General features: G+C 38.5%; 2 protein-coding genes across 2 annotated transcripts; both read left to right on the plus strand.

The window, feature by feature from the left end:
- The first annotated feature begins 824 nt into the window (after nucleotides 1–824).
- On the plus strand, nucleotides 825–4,306 carry LOC137273806 (uncharacterized). The gene is made up of 4 exons (XM_067806669.1): nucleotides 825–1,865; nucleotides 2,916–2,984; nucleotides 3,453–3,542; nucleotides 4,157–4,306. Exons 1-4 carry the CDS (start codon nucleotides 825–827, stop codon nucleotides 4,304–4,306), a joined length of 1,350 nt encoding a protein of 449 aa, XP_067662770.1.
- Nucleotides 4,307–8,832: 4,526 nt separating this feature from the next.
- On the plus strand, nucleotides 8,833–11,421 carry LOC137281046 (uncharacterized). The gene is made up of 4 exons (XM_067812200.1): nucleotides 8,833–9,888; nucleotides 10,598–10,666; nucleotides 11,030–11,119; nucleotides 11,272–11,421. Exons 1-4 carry the CDS (start codon nucleotides 8,833–8,835, stop codon nucleotides 11,419–11,421), a joined length of 1,365 nt encoding a protein of 454 aa, XP_067668301.1.
- The last annotated feature ends 3,200 nt before the right edge of the window (nucleotides 11,422–14,621 follow it).

Below are 14,621 nucleotides of genomic sequence, written 5' to 3' on the forward strand. Positions count from 1 at the left end.
AAGATTGTTTTGAACATCTGAAGTGTTATTTTCAACGCTACTGCTTATTGAATTCTTTGTAATACATTTAGGTTGCCTTTGACAGTGCATGTATCACTTATTCATTTAGATAAATGCAAATGTGACTTGACAGTTTGAAACCCGTTGAAAAGAAAAAAAAGCATTGGGTTAAGTGTAACGCATCCAGTCAACTGTAATTGTGGGCACGCTCACATTGGCGAAACACAAAAGCTACTCAGAAACACTGCTGAGCTGTACTAAATCGCAAATATACAACAAGTATGTTCATTGATATTTATACTAGCCTTCCACTAAAAGCACTACCATTGCAACTAAAATAATGGTTCATCCTTATAACAATACCTATCACCATCTTTAGTATTCCGTCCCATACACCCATTAATATGGTGTTTTGTTCTACAAAATAATATAATTTCGTTCATTCATTGTATATATTCAACTGATTCTTGTTAAACGTCGGTGTGTTCCATTTGACTTGTCATTACCGCGAGTCACCACGGACAGTACGATTATTTTCTGAAGCACGAATGAAGTGTCAAAGTGAAAGTAAACAACACAGGTCTACATTGCTTAACTAACAGTTCATCGGGAAGTAGAAATGTACCCACGCTTGAACACATCACTCGATAGCGCTACAACCAGAAACCTTTTACCTTAATGTGATGTACTTTCGTGTTTCCATTCTGTTAATTGCGAGGTCATTCTTCTCCTGCAAACACATTTACAGGTAAAAGGCGACATTTGATGTAGCAGGCCTAGACTCCTGTCCCGATTGCCCCAAAGCAAGGTTAGTCCTGAGTATCATGACCCGAGTTCAGCCACTGAATGCTTTCATGGCATCTGAGAACCAGGAAACAAGTAACCCGAGGTCTATTCTACAAGTCCTTAACCCAGTGATAACCTGGATGCGTGTTTGTGGAGTATGCATTGGTCCACGGGTTACTATGGAGAATATTAGATGCAGTGACTACCGTTTCAGACGACTTCACAAAGATGGCTGGTTCCATATACTGTACTGCGCCCTCATAAACTGTTATCTTTGGACTTACACCGGGATTCTTGCCTATAAACTTACATTACTTGTAACGATGTCAAGTGAATGGATTACTGTGTTTCAATTACTGGTTCTTAATTTAACTGCTTCTGGTTGTTCGGCGTGGACCTCACTCAACTATCGGGGTGGAATATACCAAATTTGGGTGAAAGAGTTTTACCTGTATGAACAGCGGTATGGTGTTCACGAAAATATGAAAGTCATGGTTAAGAAAAGTAGGATGCTTCTTGCGCTAGTGATGTCCACTGGAATTTGTATTCCAGGGGCTATATTAACCACTGCTCTTCTCGTCCCCGAAATCGGAGAGACTGTTTTTGTTGTCGACAGAGCTTTGGGGTGGTGGAACTATTTGATAACTACAATCAATTATTTCATTTTCTACACTGCACTATCGAGTTGTGTTGTTAGTTCTGTGATTGGATCCTACCCTCTTTGTTCGGAACTTGACGTGATAAACACCATTATAAAACGTTGCGTTGACGAAAGCATAAAACGTCAAGAATGTCAGACATTCCGATCAAAATCTATTTCTGATATAACTGAAGAACTGAAGACCACAATGAGTCGATATAAGCGAATCGCTTGTTTAATATATGGGTATAGTGATGTTATTGTCCCCTTTCAATTTACAGTATTTTTCATGTCACTCCCACTGTCATGCTTTTCGCTCTATGTCATTATGACACGAACGGAATTACCAAGTAATGTTGCTCTGTGTATTTATATCATGCTCCTTTGCAGTGTGTCATGCATCGTCTTGTCCTTTGCAGGCATGAAGGTAAACGTAAAGGTGAGTATGTATTGTAATTATGTGACGTTAGGATATGCCCAATATGACTAAATAATAGTTAGTTGTCGCTCTGAGTATAGCAGGATTTCTTCTTCATGTCAAGATTCTCAGTTTAGGCCTGCGCTGGCTTCCTACCCAACAATTGACTCGATGGTGTTGTCGAACAGTCTGTTTCAATGAACCTGAAATAGACATTAAATTGATGTTACGAATATAGCCACATAGCACCGGGATCATCACCCTTAGCTTGGCCAGTTTCTTGCCCTGTTCCAGTCAGCCAAGGAGGTTGTGTAACGTGAGAAACAGGTGGTCACACAGAAAGAATGTAATCAAATCTCACCCCGATGGTAGAATTAGCACGCGATTTAACGGAAAGAACGGGGCTATTGGATAACTAATGACATACGTCGATGATATATCAAGTCACACTAAAAGGTTCTGACTGAAACAGTTGCATTGTTTAAGGACCTGTCATTCGGAGAACGGAGAGGGTTATTATCAATCACTGTCTGTCGTCCTCTATGCTCTGTTATGTGTCACAACATTATTCATGTGACAGAAATTGGTTCATCACAATGTTTTGGCGAAAGATCTTTGACATCGGGTCTTTCCTGCATCCCACTTTGGCATACACGGTTCAGTGTACGGGTTATGTACCTCTACGTGGTTCCTCTTGCGTAAGTGTGACAATAAATGGTTGCACGTGTACTCGAACCATTCAGTGTGTTATGCATCGTTTTGTCCTTGGCAGGCATGAGGAAAAACGCAATAGAAAATATTCATTGTATTTATATGACGTTAAGTCCTACCGAGTAAAAAAAATAATAGCTCGTTGGCGCCTGAATGTAGTTAGGACGCCTTCATGTCAGGTTTCTCAGTTTAGATTTGATCGGATCACACGCACCCCCTCCTTTTCAACATTAACAATGACAGGAGCGACTAATCTATCAAGTGTTCGCCAAACACGCATTAAAGTCATAAACAGTTAAATTATTTGTAAATGACCTGAAAATATCATTGATGTTTTAAGAATATTATATCTCGTTATAGGCTCATAATGCTCTTCAGTACATGATAAAGATCCCAACAGACAACCTCAGTGAGACAACCATGAGAGCAGTGAGTAACAGGATAATAATCTCGACGGAAATGAGATTTTAGTGTTTTCCATCTGTGTATTGGGTGTGTGTCAGTTTCAACAAAGCCATCACGCTAATGTTGTGAATACATGCCACTCGGGACTAGTGTTTCTACACCTAACAGTTTTTGCCCATGAACACATAGTCACAGAAGTGTTTTCTAAACCAGCCTATCAGAATCAGTTACTTTTTATTTTCATGAGCTTAATGGCACTATTGACTTGTCTAAAACGTAGTTTGTAAATCACTGTATTAAGTCATGCATGTAAGTTAGAAGTAATCTTTTGTTACACAATACAACAAATACGTTGTCGCTTTATATCTGCATTTAGATTAATGCGGATTTTGATAACATTTTGTATTATTCTGCATTCGCTGAGCTGTAGATTTTGAGATTATGCCCGTTACAGTGAAAAGTGGTGCTATATAATGATTGTATTTGTCATAGGTGACCCACTTCACAAGCCTGCTAACTGGAACAACAATTGGTTACAACGTGCATGGCCTCTTCACAATTAGCCCACCGACTGTCCTCAGTGTAAGTTGAGCTTTCCATTTTAGCCAGACAGACTGGCGGTTAAATAAAAATGGAATGTCTGAAAAAAACAGATATTAATAGGAAACTGTGGTTAGTTCTTTTGGTCCCGCCTCAGCTTTTAACAAATCGCGTCGTAATATTGTAAAATATTGTAACATTGCCTAATGTTATAGATTTTGAAGATTTCCTGTGGTCTGATGGTAGTTGTCAAACGAGCACATGCTCATGATATCATGTTTAATTATACAGTTGACTCTGTTTTTGACAAAAATTTCTAATGGGTTGGGAGAGGGTTTTGTCTATTCTATTGAGAAGAAAAAAATGTTCTCTCTGTCGATCACTTGCTTGAAAACGGTGCTCTCACTGTAATGAACGAATTGTTCATCCATATATTGATCACCCGTTTATCACTCAGTCACTCCCTCACTAATTCACTCTCACTCACGCATATAGTGTTATCCTTCCTTACTATCCTAGATTCCTCAGAAAGACGTTAAGAAGTATGAAGTATCTAACAAAATTAAAAAGCAGTAGTATCCTGATATTCGTGACCAGGACGATATCTCTGTCAGGATATAACTGGGTTGACGTGCTGTGAACAATTATTGTTTCAGATTGTTGGAACCTTGGTGACGTACATTGTGGTGGTTCTGCAGTTTCGAACATCGGACTGTCGGACAAGTTCTGACACCTTGTGCCAAGATCTAGTGACTAATGTTACTTCACTTTTGGAAGTTATGCGAAATGCAACATCACGCTGTTAACATGGGTGTTCTAATTAATAGAACCACTGATAAAACACAGGTTTCTATATGTATTCTTAGGCTAAATCACTGAACAAGCTGCAGGTTTCTGAAGTTATAAAGCTTATAACCTCTGAGTTGCTAGAGTAGTGTTGTACTACTATAAAATTGAAAAATATACATCTTTCTCATAACCTCCTAATGGTTCGCTCATCAAGCCGAAGACCTGGTTTCGATTCCCCATGTGGATGCGATATGTTAAGCCCAATTCTCACTCACTCACTCTCACAACTTCATGTTTTTGGCGGATTCTGAAATGTTAGAAGTCTAACCGTCTATATTTATGTACAGTAGAAGTTTTTTCTTTGGCATTAGTTGGTGATAAGTTTAATCATCATCCATAATCCATACTCATTAGCCATATCTTCAACAAAATGATAATAAACTCAATTTAGTATTGACAGTTTGTAATAGATCTGTTTGTCACGATAAGCAATATACGATATCGTATTTTTGTCTGCCGTTGTTAGTTGACTATATTTGGATTTGTTTGACTGAAACCTTTCTCCTCAGTCTGTAAAATAATTTCTGTATGTAATCACCTGTGATATTTCGCAATCCAACTTTCATAAATGTACGCGTTGTTCCCACTGCAAAATTTCAGTAATCAATTGTTAGTTACATGCCTGCTTCCCTCAAGCCTATCATCTGCCATCGAGAAGCATCCGTGCCATGTTTGCTGTGTAATGACGTGTACAAGACCTGTAACCAACCTTGCAACGTGCAAGTCGCGAGTTCCTTCCAAGATTTCACAATCCACGTACAGCATGACATCTGGTCTCATTCTGTTGATTGTGTTTGGAATAAGGTGTTGTGTATCTTTACATGTACAAACGGAATGGGTACAAATCTAATTATCTACGAATAAATTATCATATATATGCTTGGTTGCTGAATTTTTCACCATCAGTATATATGCATTAGTCTGAAATGTTTTGTCAGTATCTGGGGTCATAAGAAGGGCCCCCAGGATCTAGTTTGTTGTTGATTAAGGACATGACATACATTTACAGTGGAAGTCGCGGTGGCTGAGCGGGCTAGGCGGCTGACTTTGTGTGCTGGCGATCACGTGCCTGACTCTGAGGATGCGGGTTCGAACTGGGTTACAACTGGTGATGAACATTGAAAGTTGTCCTTTTCTGTACTAATTCTATTTTGGAAGTGTCATCTATGTATTGAGTGTATTGTTTTAAATGACTCGTTGTTTGCTTCAATTATATCCTTTGCTGTGACAAAACATTTCCTTGCTGCCATGTTGACACCAGCAGTTCGATTGACCTCAATGCAGCACACGTTACTAGAGATTTGGCGATGCACGTGTGGTCACCAAGGCGTGGATGGATGATATGACCTTTGTACTCACTGCATGCGGATCGATGGATGTACATGGCATTTATCACAGTCACGTGAAACAATCAAAACTTGATGTTAGAGATCACGGAGCTCTGGGAAATGATGAACTTAATGACGGAACCTCCAGCTAATGCCAGTCTACATCAGATGTGTTCATCGACTGTTGAATGTATTCATACAGTCAACAACGTTAACTGTCCCTGGAAACTATGAGGAATACATCAGGTTTGGCTTGCAATACCAATACATAGAGCGTTGTTGACACTATTACTCAGTAGTATGTCTGGCCCAGATTCGATCACATACATGTCACCGCGATACAGCCTGAATAGTCCTGCTACTGCTCAATTAGCAAGTGTAACTGTGATACCTGTTTCAGTAAAAATTAGGAATGCCGAAGGGGTGAGTGAGTTTAGTTTTAGGCCACATTCAGCAATATGTGGAATGATGAGTTTGTGCATCAATTACATCGTTAAAGTGGCTGCCCATGGGCAAGGATGATATGAATGAGGATGACAGCAATAGTTAAAATTATGTCGCTTGGTTTAGAATATAGTGCACCTGTGGGGTGTTTGCCAGCATTTTTGTGTACTTACGCTCTGGTTCAATGCATCGTATCACCGCCTTACTACGTATGAGGCGTTCCTTTGTCCTTGTAAAGGAAATAATAGAATGGCAATATTATTCAATTTGTTGTAAATTTTAAAAAGATATAAACAAATTCCAAGTTTACGAATGCAATTTTCACTTGCTCGACTATTCAATACTCCTCCAACAACTCCAAACGAGATAAATTCTACATCCGGGTTAAGAGCGTTTAAACACACATCTACCATTAAATTAGGGTCTCTTTCTCAAACATACACACACATACACAGACGCGCTCATCTGTCTATTGGTCTCTATCTTTCTGTCTCTCCGCCTGTCTGTCCATCCATTTATGTTCTTCCAACCTTCATCTATGTCTACAACGGAAGAATCTCATGTGCAAATAGTGCACTGGAGTAAGGTAAATGTCAAATCACATTTCAAGTGCATAACAAAAGTAAATTACAATGCAACATTTAACATTTTTAGATGATGATTCAAATGTATAAAATGTACATCCACCGATGTGTCGACATAACAGCTCACACATCTTTATGCCAAATGGCTGCTTGTGAGGAAAAGCTGTATTCGTTGCCAAAGCAAAGAGCGGACATGTTAAACGTAAGATTATCATATATGAGAGGCACAGTGATAACATCATTCGCCTCCTTTCGGATCCAGAGGATTATGGTGTGTGTGTCACCAACATTCTACCCACATTTACCCTGTGTTTGATACATTATGTATGCCGCAGCAGTGGAACCGAAAGGACTGTAGCTTACCTTGTTTGATATATAATTTATCATCATCATCACTCCATGTTCATGTATAAGATGTAATGGCGAGCATGCAACGCTGACTTGTATATACACATATGTGCCTATATGTTTAGAAAAGATTACACATTTTGCGTCTTTCATATATTAATAATTGTTATTGCGTCTTGTATTTATCACACCTAAGTTGAGAAGTTCATTAATACGATTTCGAATCGGACTATCAAACTTGATGACTGATGGAGGAAGACGTGTGTCCAACGACAGATATGAAAAGATTTGTCCATAGTGTAATTAATCTATTGAAAACGAAATTCATTTTTTATTTGACTGTCCATTTTACATAGATTTACCTCAACAATTTATTCCTGAATGTCACCTCTCTAAGTCACCTTCTGTAGCATTTAAACAAATGTTGTCGACTAATGACAACGGTGTTACTTTAAAATTATCTACAATGTAATGTCTAAGCGTGATATTGTGTTAAAACCATCTCTATATTCAAACAGTATGTGAATGTATAATGCATGTGACTCTAATGTATATGGGCCGGAGGTCTGAAATAAAATAAACATCTTTGGCCACTTTGTCGCACTAACTTGCTGTGCGAATGGATGAAATGATCCAGATTGATATTGGACATTTCACTAACATTATTCTCCCAGCCCCTCGAAACCGATTCACAAATGCCAGTGCATTGGGGCGTTTGAATCAAAAATGATGTTTGCGTTTGAACACCCTTTCTTTCGCCCTTTTTGATAATGTTTCATTTCACCCCAAGCCACCAACTATTAAATGAAGCACAGAAAAAAGTTGCATTTCTCTCAGTTTAAATGGACCCGCCCCACACACACACACACCCACACCCACACCCACACCCCCACACCCCATACTAAGAATTTACAGTTGATCTGTGAGTTGTCTTTACCGATTCATTTGATTTTGCATTTATGTCGCTTCGGAACCAAATGCCAAATAGCACTTAAACATTATTCGTCTGGTCAGTTCTGAATAAACCACAGATTTTATTTACATACTTATACGTTTAATTAAAGACATCTTAGAAAAGAATAGAGGGAAGAGATAGGAAAAAGAAAACGTTTGGACTGTTAAATATAGGTTTGCACACATTTAAAAACGTATTCATTCTATTCAATGGTCATATCAGGACTTCCATATAACATCAGTGACAGTGTGATTGGAGAGTCATCTTTTACAATACGTTTTAGTTTATGGTATTGTTGGTCCAACTTTCTCTGTTTACGTGGAGCAAGGGCGTTTATTCAGCGTTTTCTCTGGTAGGCTGATGCTGGGTGAGTGAGTGAGTGAGTGAGTGAGTGAGTGAGTGAGTGAGTGAGTGAGTGAGTGAGGTAATATTTAGCATGACATCGGCAATATTTTGCTGAGTCTTTTCAATTGACATTTGTCCCACTTGAACTTATTACCAAACATACAAAAACAAAGATCATTTCACCTTAATTTGATGCACATCCGTACTCTATATCAGTTTTATGTTATCTTCTGGTTTATATTCAGTCAAATTTACATTTCTCTCAGCCATCACAAAACGCAATTTCTGCAAAACGCTGATCGATCCGCCATCCCATATCCATACAAGCTGCACTACTTCATGACACACTGAGTGCATTTCATTTGCTGAGCCAGTCATATCACGTCAACCTCTTCAGATTCCTCAATAAAAGTCGGCATTTGATGTGATATAATCAAACTCCTAGCCGGATTGAAGCAAGAAGACTCTCTACAATTATTATGCCTCGTGTTCAGCCACAGCATGTAACACCTTCTTCTGATGGGAGCAAACAAACTACTTATCCCAGATCCGTTCTACACATCCTTAACCCAGTGATAACCTTGATGCGTATTTGTGGAGTGTGCACTGGTCAACGTGTTACTGTGGAGGATATTGGATGTAGTGACTACCGTTTCAGGCTGCTTCACAAAGATGGGTGGTTCCATACACTGTACTGCGTCTTCCTAAACAGTTATCTTTGGATTTACACCGGGATACTTGCCTATAGACTTGCACTACTTGTAACGATGTCAAGTGCATGGATTATAGTGTTTCAATTACTGGTTTTGAATATCACAACATCTAGTTTTTGTACATGGGCCTCACTGAACTATCGTAATGGAATGCATCAATCTTGGGTGAAAGATTTCTACTTGTATGAACAATGTTACGGTGTACATGAAAAAATGGAAGACATGGTTAAGAAAAGTCGGATACTTGTTGCATGTTTTATGTCTACTGGAATTTCGATGCCACTATCTCTGTTCACCTATGCCCTTGTCATCCCCGAAGTCGGAGATATGTTGTGTGTTGTTGACAGATCTTGGGCTTGGTGGAACTATTTGATAACTATAATCAATTATATTATTTTGTTCACATCAGCATCGTGCTCAGTTATTCAGTCAGTGATTGGATCTTACCCTCTTTGTTCGGAACTTGACGTGATAAACACCATTATGGAACGATATGTTACAGAATACATAAAGCATCAAGAAAGCCACACATTCCGATCGAAATCTGTGTCTGAGTGTCACAATGAAAAGAATGAGCAACTGAGGATCATAATAGGACGACACAAGCACATCTGTAGATTAATATCTGGATTTGGCGACTCCATTGCCTACATGCAGTTTACTGGATTGTTCATGTCACTCCCGCTGTCATGCTTTTCACTGTATGTCATTATGACACGCATAGAATCACAAAGTAATGTTATTCTGTGTGTGTCTCTCTTGGTTCTTTGCAGCCTGATATGCATCGTCGTGTCCATTGTAGGTGTGAGGGTAAATGTAAAGGTGAGTGTGTAGATTGACTGTGTGATCTCTATTGGACTAAATTATAGCACATTTATGTCTAGACACGTGTGTATATGGCAGGGAATTTTCTCGCAATCTTCCCAGGGTTTCCCGAATGATTTCGCTTTGAGTCAACCTTCTTTTTCATTTGATCCTTTCCCTCCCCCTTATCCACCATAACGTAACGGTTTTACATTACGGTCTCTTCCGCTGGTCCACCAGAGATTACAATCACCGTGTCTCACATTTCCTCACAGGCCAGCATCACAGAGCTGACCGATGTTGAGACAGTTTCAATGAACTTATGGGAGACATTGAACTGATGGTATAAAAGTAGAAACGTAGAGTGGAGATTGTTAGCCTCACATTTTGAGGTCCATCGTTTGATGGTGCAATTCCAGTTTATCGGCCTCTTGTGACAGCTAATGTTTCATATAAGTCAAGCACATTGCATAACGTCAAGACTAGATTAACGTTGCCACACAGCCAGAATATATACAGTATATATAAATCCCTCAGTGGATATCAGATTCCTAAAGACAGAGCCTTTGTTATCGATTCTGATTCGTTAACCAGAGGCGTCAAATCATGTGCGGATAATTGAAAGCATAGGTACTCACTTGTTGCATTTGTAATTGACCCATTCATAATGATTTGTCCATAACACAAATGAATCACTGTTTCTCTCTTTCACGTGTGTTCACAACAGGCACATGCTGCTCTTAAACACATGCTACAGATCCCGACAGTTCACCTCAACGAAACAACCATGAGAGCAGTGAGTACAACGAAAACCTGCATCAATATTTCAGTTTGTACGTTCTTGAGTGTTTCCTTTGTTCAGTCTGCTTTGAACTGTAAAATCGGTTTCCCATTAAAATTCATTTTAGTTTATATTTTGTTGGGTTTTTTTCAAAGTATATACTGGACAAAACAAAAATCACTGGTTGAATTTTATGCTCTTTTTACGCATGACAGTACTGCGTCATTTCTTGTGTGCCAGTGGATGGTGATAGTTTGTGCTTCGTTATTCAGCAATCATATTAACCCAAATATATTCAATGTGATTTCAGCATCACGTTGCACGCGATGAGCTGTGGAGTTTCAGATTATTTTCATAATGGAGATATCTTTGTCACAGGTGAACCAGTTCACAAGCCTACTAACCGGGACAACAATTGGTTACAATGTGTATGGCCTCTTTACTATCAGCCCACCGACTGTCCTCAGTGTAAGTTGATTTATACATTATTATTTTCTCAGAAGATATCAAAAGAAAACAGACATTAATTACTTTTACCTGGAAATGTGACAAATGTTGCAGTAGACCTTCGTTACAATTAGAGTGAAGTGTTCAAACTGGATACTTTGATCTTGTTGCAGATAGTTGGAACTTTGGTGACCTACGTTGTGGTGGTTCTGCAGTTTCGTCCACCGGACTCTCAGACAAGTCTTATGTCATTGTGCCAGGACCTAATGGCTAATGTTACTCTGTTGTTGGAGGATATGCGCAACGCATCATCATGTTCATAAACATTTTCGTAATAGTCTATCATCTTGGACACAGTGATGGTCAGTTGTACCTTGACGTTACAATATGTTTGAATATATTTAACATATGTTTATGCTTAATGTGGATCGGAACATGCTTAATCCGAAACCCTTTTTCCTTCTCCATGTTCTTATTTAGAGTTACTTGTTACTCTCAACTTCTTATGGGAACGACTAATAAAGTATCTGTTTAGGACCTCTGAGATTGTAATGTACCATGTATATCTGCATATGATCAACTGAAGTGTAAACCATGCAAATCTCAATTTATTCTAACCGAAAGGAATTAGGCCAAACCTGCCGAAGCATTTATGATCGGTTTATAATGGCTGGCAAGTGTAACGTTTTGGCGTTATTCTATGTTTGCATTGTTGTCCTGAGTTCATTTTGTTGTTAATGATTAAACAACTGGTCACTAAAGTTGTATTTGGTGCATTTATTCATAAGAATTCTTGCCAGCATATGTCTGCTTTGATGAAGAACCTCAAAGCCCCTTGCTTGTCAAACATCGTCCAAACGTTTCTGTGGAAGAGCTTTCTCAAATGAAAATGTGTCTTGAGGTATTTACTCACACACATGCTATGTGATGTTTAAGCAGCTCCTATGAGATAAACGGAATTTTTACACTCTGCACTTTCCCATTTTAAATATAAAGTTTGTAAACAGAATTAGATTCATGAAATTTAGCATTCATCTATCAGTTAACACTTAGGTTAACGAAACGAAGTCCAGAAACGAAGCGGTCTCAGTCCGGGTTAAACATGTTAGTTCTAACTTCACAATTGTGTGACAAATATGTCATTCCAGTTATACAGAGTTCGTATATTCGCCAGGTTTCTGATCACGTTTTAGGAAACGGAAACGTTGTGCAATTACGATGGATCTTGGTTATAGGTGATCTCTTACAATTTTCACAGTGACGTCAAACTAACTTCTCAAAAAAAACCAAACGATCCTTCCAAAAAGTTTAAAATGGTTTAACTATATTTCCTATAGATGTAGCCAAGGTGTAAAGACAGTGAAATTGCACCTGAAGTCCGGAATAAATGTATACACACGACACAAGACAACTGGTATAACACATGGCAAGTCACAGAAGGATATATTTACATACACACGAACGTCATGCATGATGTTATAACAATATGTTGGCGAAGTGTTATGTGCGATTATATTGTCCTCTAGAAAGAAGCAAGTGACTGCTCTATTGCCTTAACCGAGGTGTATGGTTACTGGAATCTTGAACTGAACTTTGTTTACACTTCGGTAGCGTTTAGCAGCATTATACACAGCTTAGCAAAATGTGAACCTCTGTGAACACAATCACATTTGTTTATCATACTAGTGCCGAATGCCGAGGGATCATGAATCTAAGTGCAATTCATGATGTTACGAGTGTGTATTTTCTGTATATTTTGTTGTTAATGAAGTAATAATTATTATTGGGTCACAACGTTTAGTGTTTTGGAAAATAAACATGATGGGTCACATTTGGTATAATAGATGATCCGCACTTTTGCGATTTTGCAGCAGACTTGTCGGGGAATTATCTGCCCTTGACTTTCTGTTTGTTTACGTCCGGGAGACTGTTTCGAGGGCATTCTACAGTTTTGGTGATGGCAGTAAGTGCCCGTACTTTCGGGAAACGACTGTACGTAAATATATATAAAGGCTAGTTACCGTGTTGTGAGCGACACAGATTCACACATTCACCTGACTGGAGTATATCATCAATCGCTGCCAATGCTTCATAACTGCTGTCAGACCGCTCGCTTTGTTTTCATTCTACAGAACTGTTTTTCCCTAGTACTAAGACTTTGGAGAGTTTGCTATTTGTGACCCATTGCCTTAGATTTTGTCGCAGTTGTATTGTATTTGAATTCTGTATTGTGATGTTGACTTGTGACTTTGTAGAACTTGCTCTCATTGCCTTAATACAGTATCTGAATATTTTCAAACTTGTCTTTCTTCGTGTTTTGTTTCTGTTCACAGGGGGTTTCTTACATTGTTTGTCACGGTAAATTTTTAACCGTAACAGTGACAATATGAACAATGTTCCATGTAACAGATCAAACGTGTAAAATATATGTAATTCTTCCTTTAGGCAAAATGCTGAAAATGCGCACTAAGGCGTAAAAGAAAAACAACAACAAAAAGTACCAACACTTTGCTCAGCGTCTTTATAACCAATGTCCCAAATGTCATTGTTTGTGGCAATGCTATGCAAAAACGCAAGAGGTTGAAAGCAAGTATAACATGTATCTGAAAGGATTTTTACAAGACATTTTTGAAAGAATACGTGTTTCAAGACATTTTGTATAATCACTTAGGGATAAATGTATTTCAACCTTGAACCATCGTATAATTAGTTACATTTGCTGCATCTACATGTTGTAACATGTAACATGTGATGAGGACAAACTTTAAGAATGAACAACTTCTTTAGTCAGGTAAAGCTACGTTTCAATACAGATTCTGTTGTAAAGCCAAACAACCATACAAGAATCTCTATCGAAACGTCGCTTGCCTTCAATAAAGAAGTTGTTCACCCATAATGTTTGTCCGTATCTGATTCAGCAACTTCTAAACATGCCACACAAAGAAACTACGGAGATATGTTTCCGTTTTGTTATCATTATATTTTGTGATGATAACAAGTACAACAACAGGTTACAAACTGCAGTGTTACTGTAAATAATAGGTATAAAATAGTTTCCATATGAATGGTTTGCTAAAGGCAAAGTGAAAATGACATTTTTACAAAAGTGTTGGGGGCACTTTGTTCTCGAAAAGGTGGACGCATCCTGCCCCACCTCTGGCCCGCGTCATAAACATCTACAAAGGTTGGAACTTTGTTCAAGAAATCGGGATGTATGATATTAAGGGACAAACGTTTTCGATGGAATCATCGAAAGTGCACTTGAGATTTCAGGGAGCACACAGAACACGAGATTACCCCACATGACGCCGACAGTGAAGTCATATTGTATGTGTTACAGTGGTCGTTTTCCGAAGTAGCACGCGTGCAGTACTTGTGAAATCAATAGTGTGTTGTAAGATTGTTTTGAACATCTGCAGTGTGTTATTTTCAATGCTTCCGCTTATTCAATTCTTTATGATGTATTTACGATGCGTTTGAATTACAGTGTATGTATCACTTAGTGTAATTCAGATAGCATGCA

The sequence above is a fragment of the Haliotis asinina genome, chromosome 1, assembly GCF_037392515.1.
Source record: "Haliotis asinina isolate JCU_RB_2024 chromosome 1, JCU_Hal_asi_v2, whole genome shotgun sequence".
NCBI classification, from domain to species: Eukaryota; Metazoa; Mollusca; class Gastropoda; order Lepetellida; family Haliotidae; genus Haliotis; species Haliotis asinina.

Bases quoted from the DNA above. Each gene is read 5' to 3' on its own strand.
- LOC137273806 (XM_067806669.1), top strand. From the start codon at position 825: ATGACCCGAGTTCAGCCACTGAATGCTTTCATGGCATCTGAGAACCAG. The intron at 1,866-2,915 runs GTGAGTATGTAT...ATCTCGTTATAG, and splicing joins GCATGAAGGTAAACGTAAAG to GCTCATAATGCTCTTCAGTA. The intron at 2,985-3,452 runs GTGAGTAACAGG...TATTTGTCATAG, and splicing joins GTGAGACAACCATGAGAGCA to GTGACCCACTTCACAAGCCT.
- LOC137281046 (XM_067812200.1), top strand. From the start codon at position 8,833: ATGCCTCGTGTTCAGCCACAGCATGTAACACCTTCTTCTGATGGGAGC. The intron at 10,667-11,029 runs GTGAGTACAACG...TCTTTGTCACAG, and splicing joins ACGAAACAACCATGAGAGCA to GTGAACCAGTTCACAAGCCT. The intron at 11,120-11,271 runs GTAAGTTGATTT...ATCTTGTTGCAG, and splicing joins GCCCACCGACTGTCCTCAGT to ATAGTTGGAACTTTGGTGAC.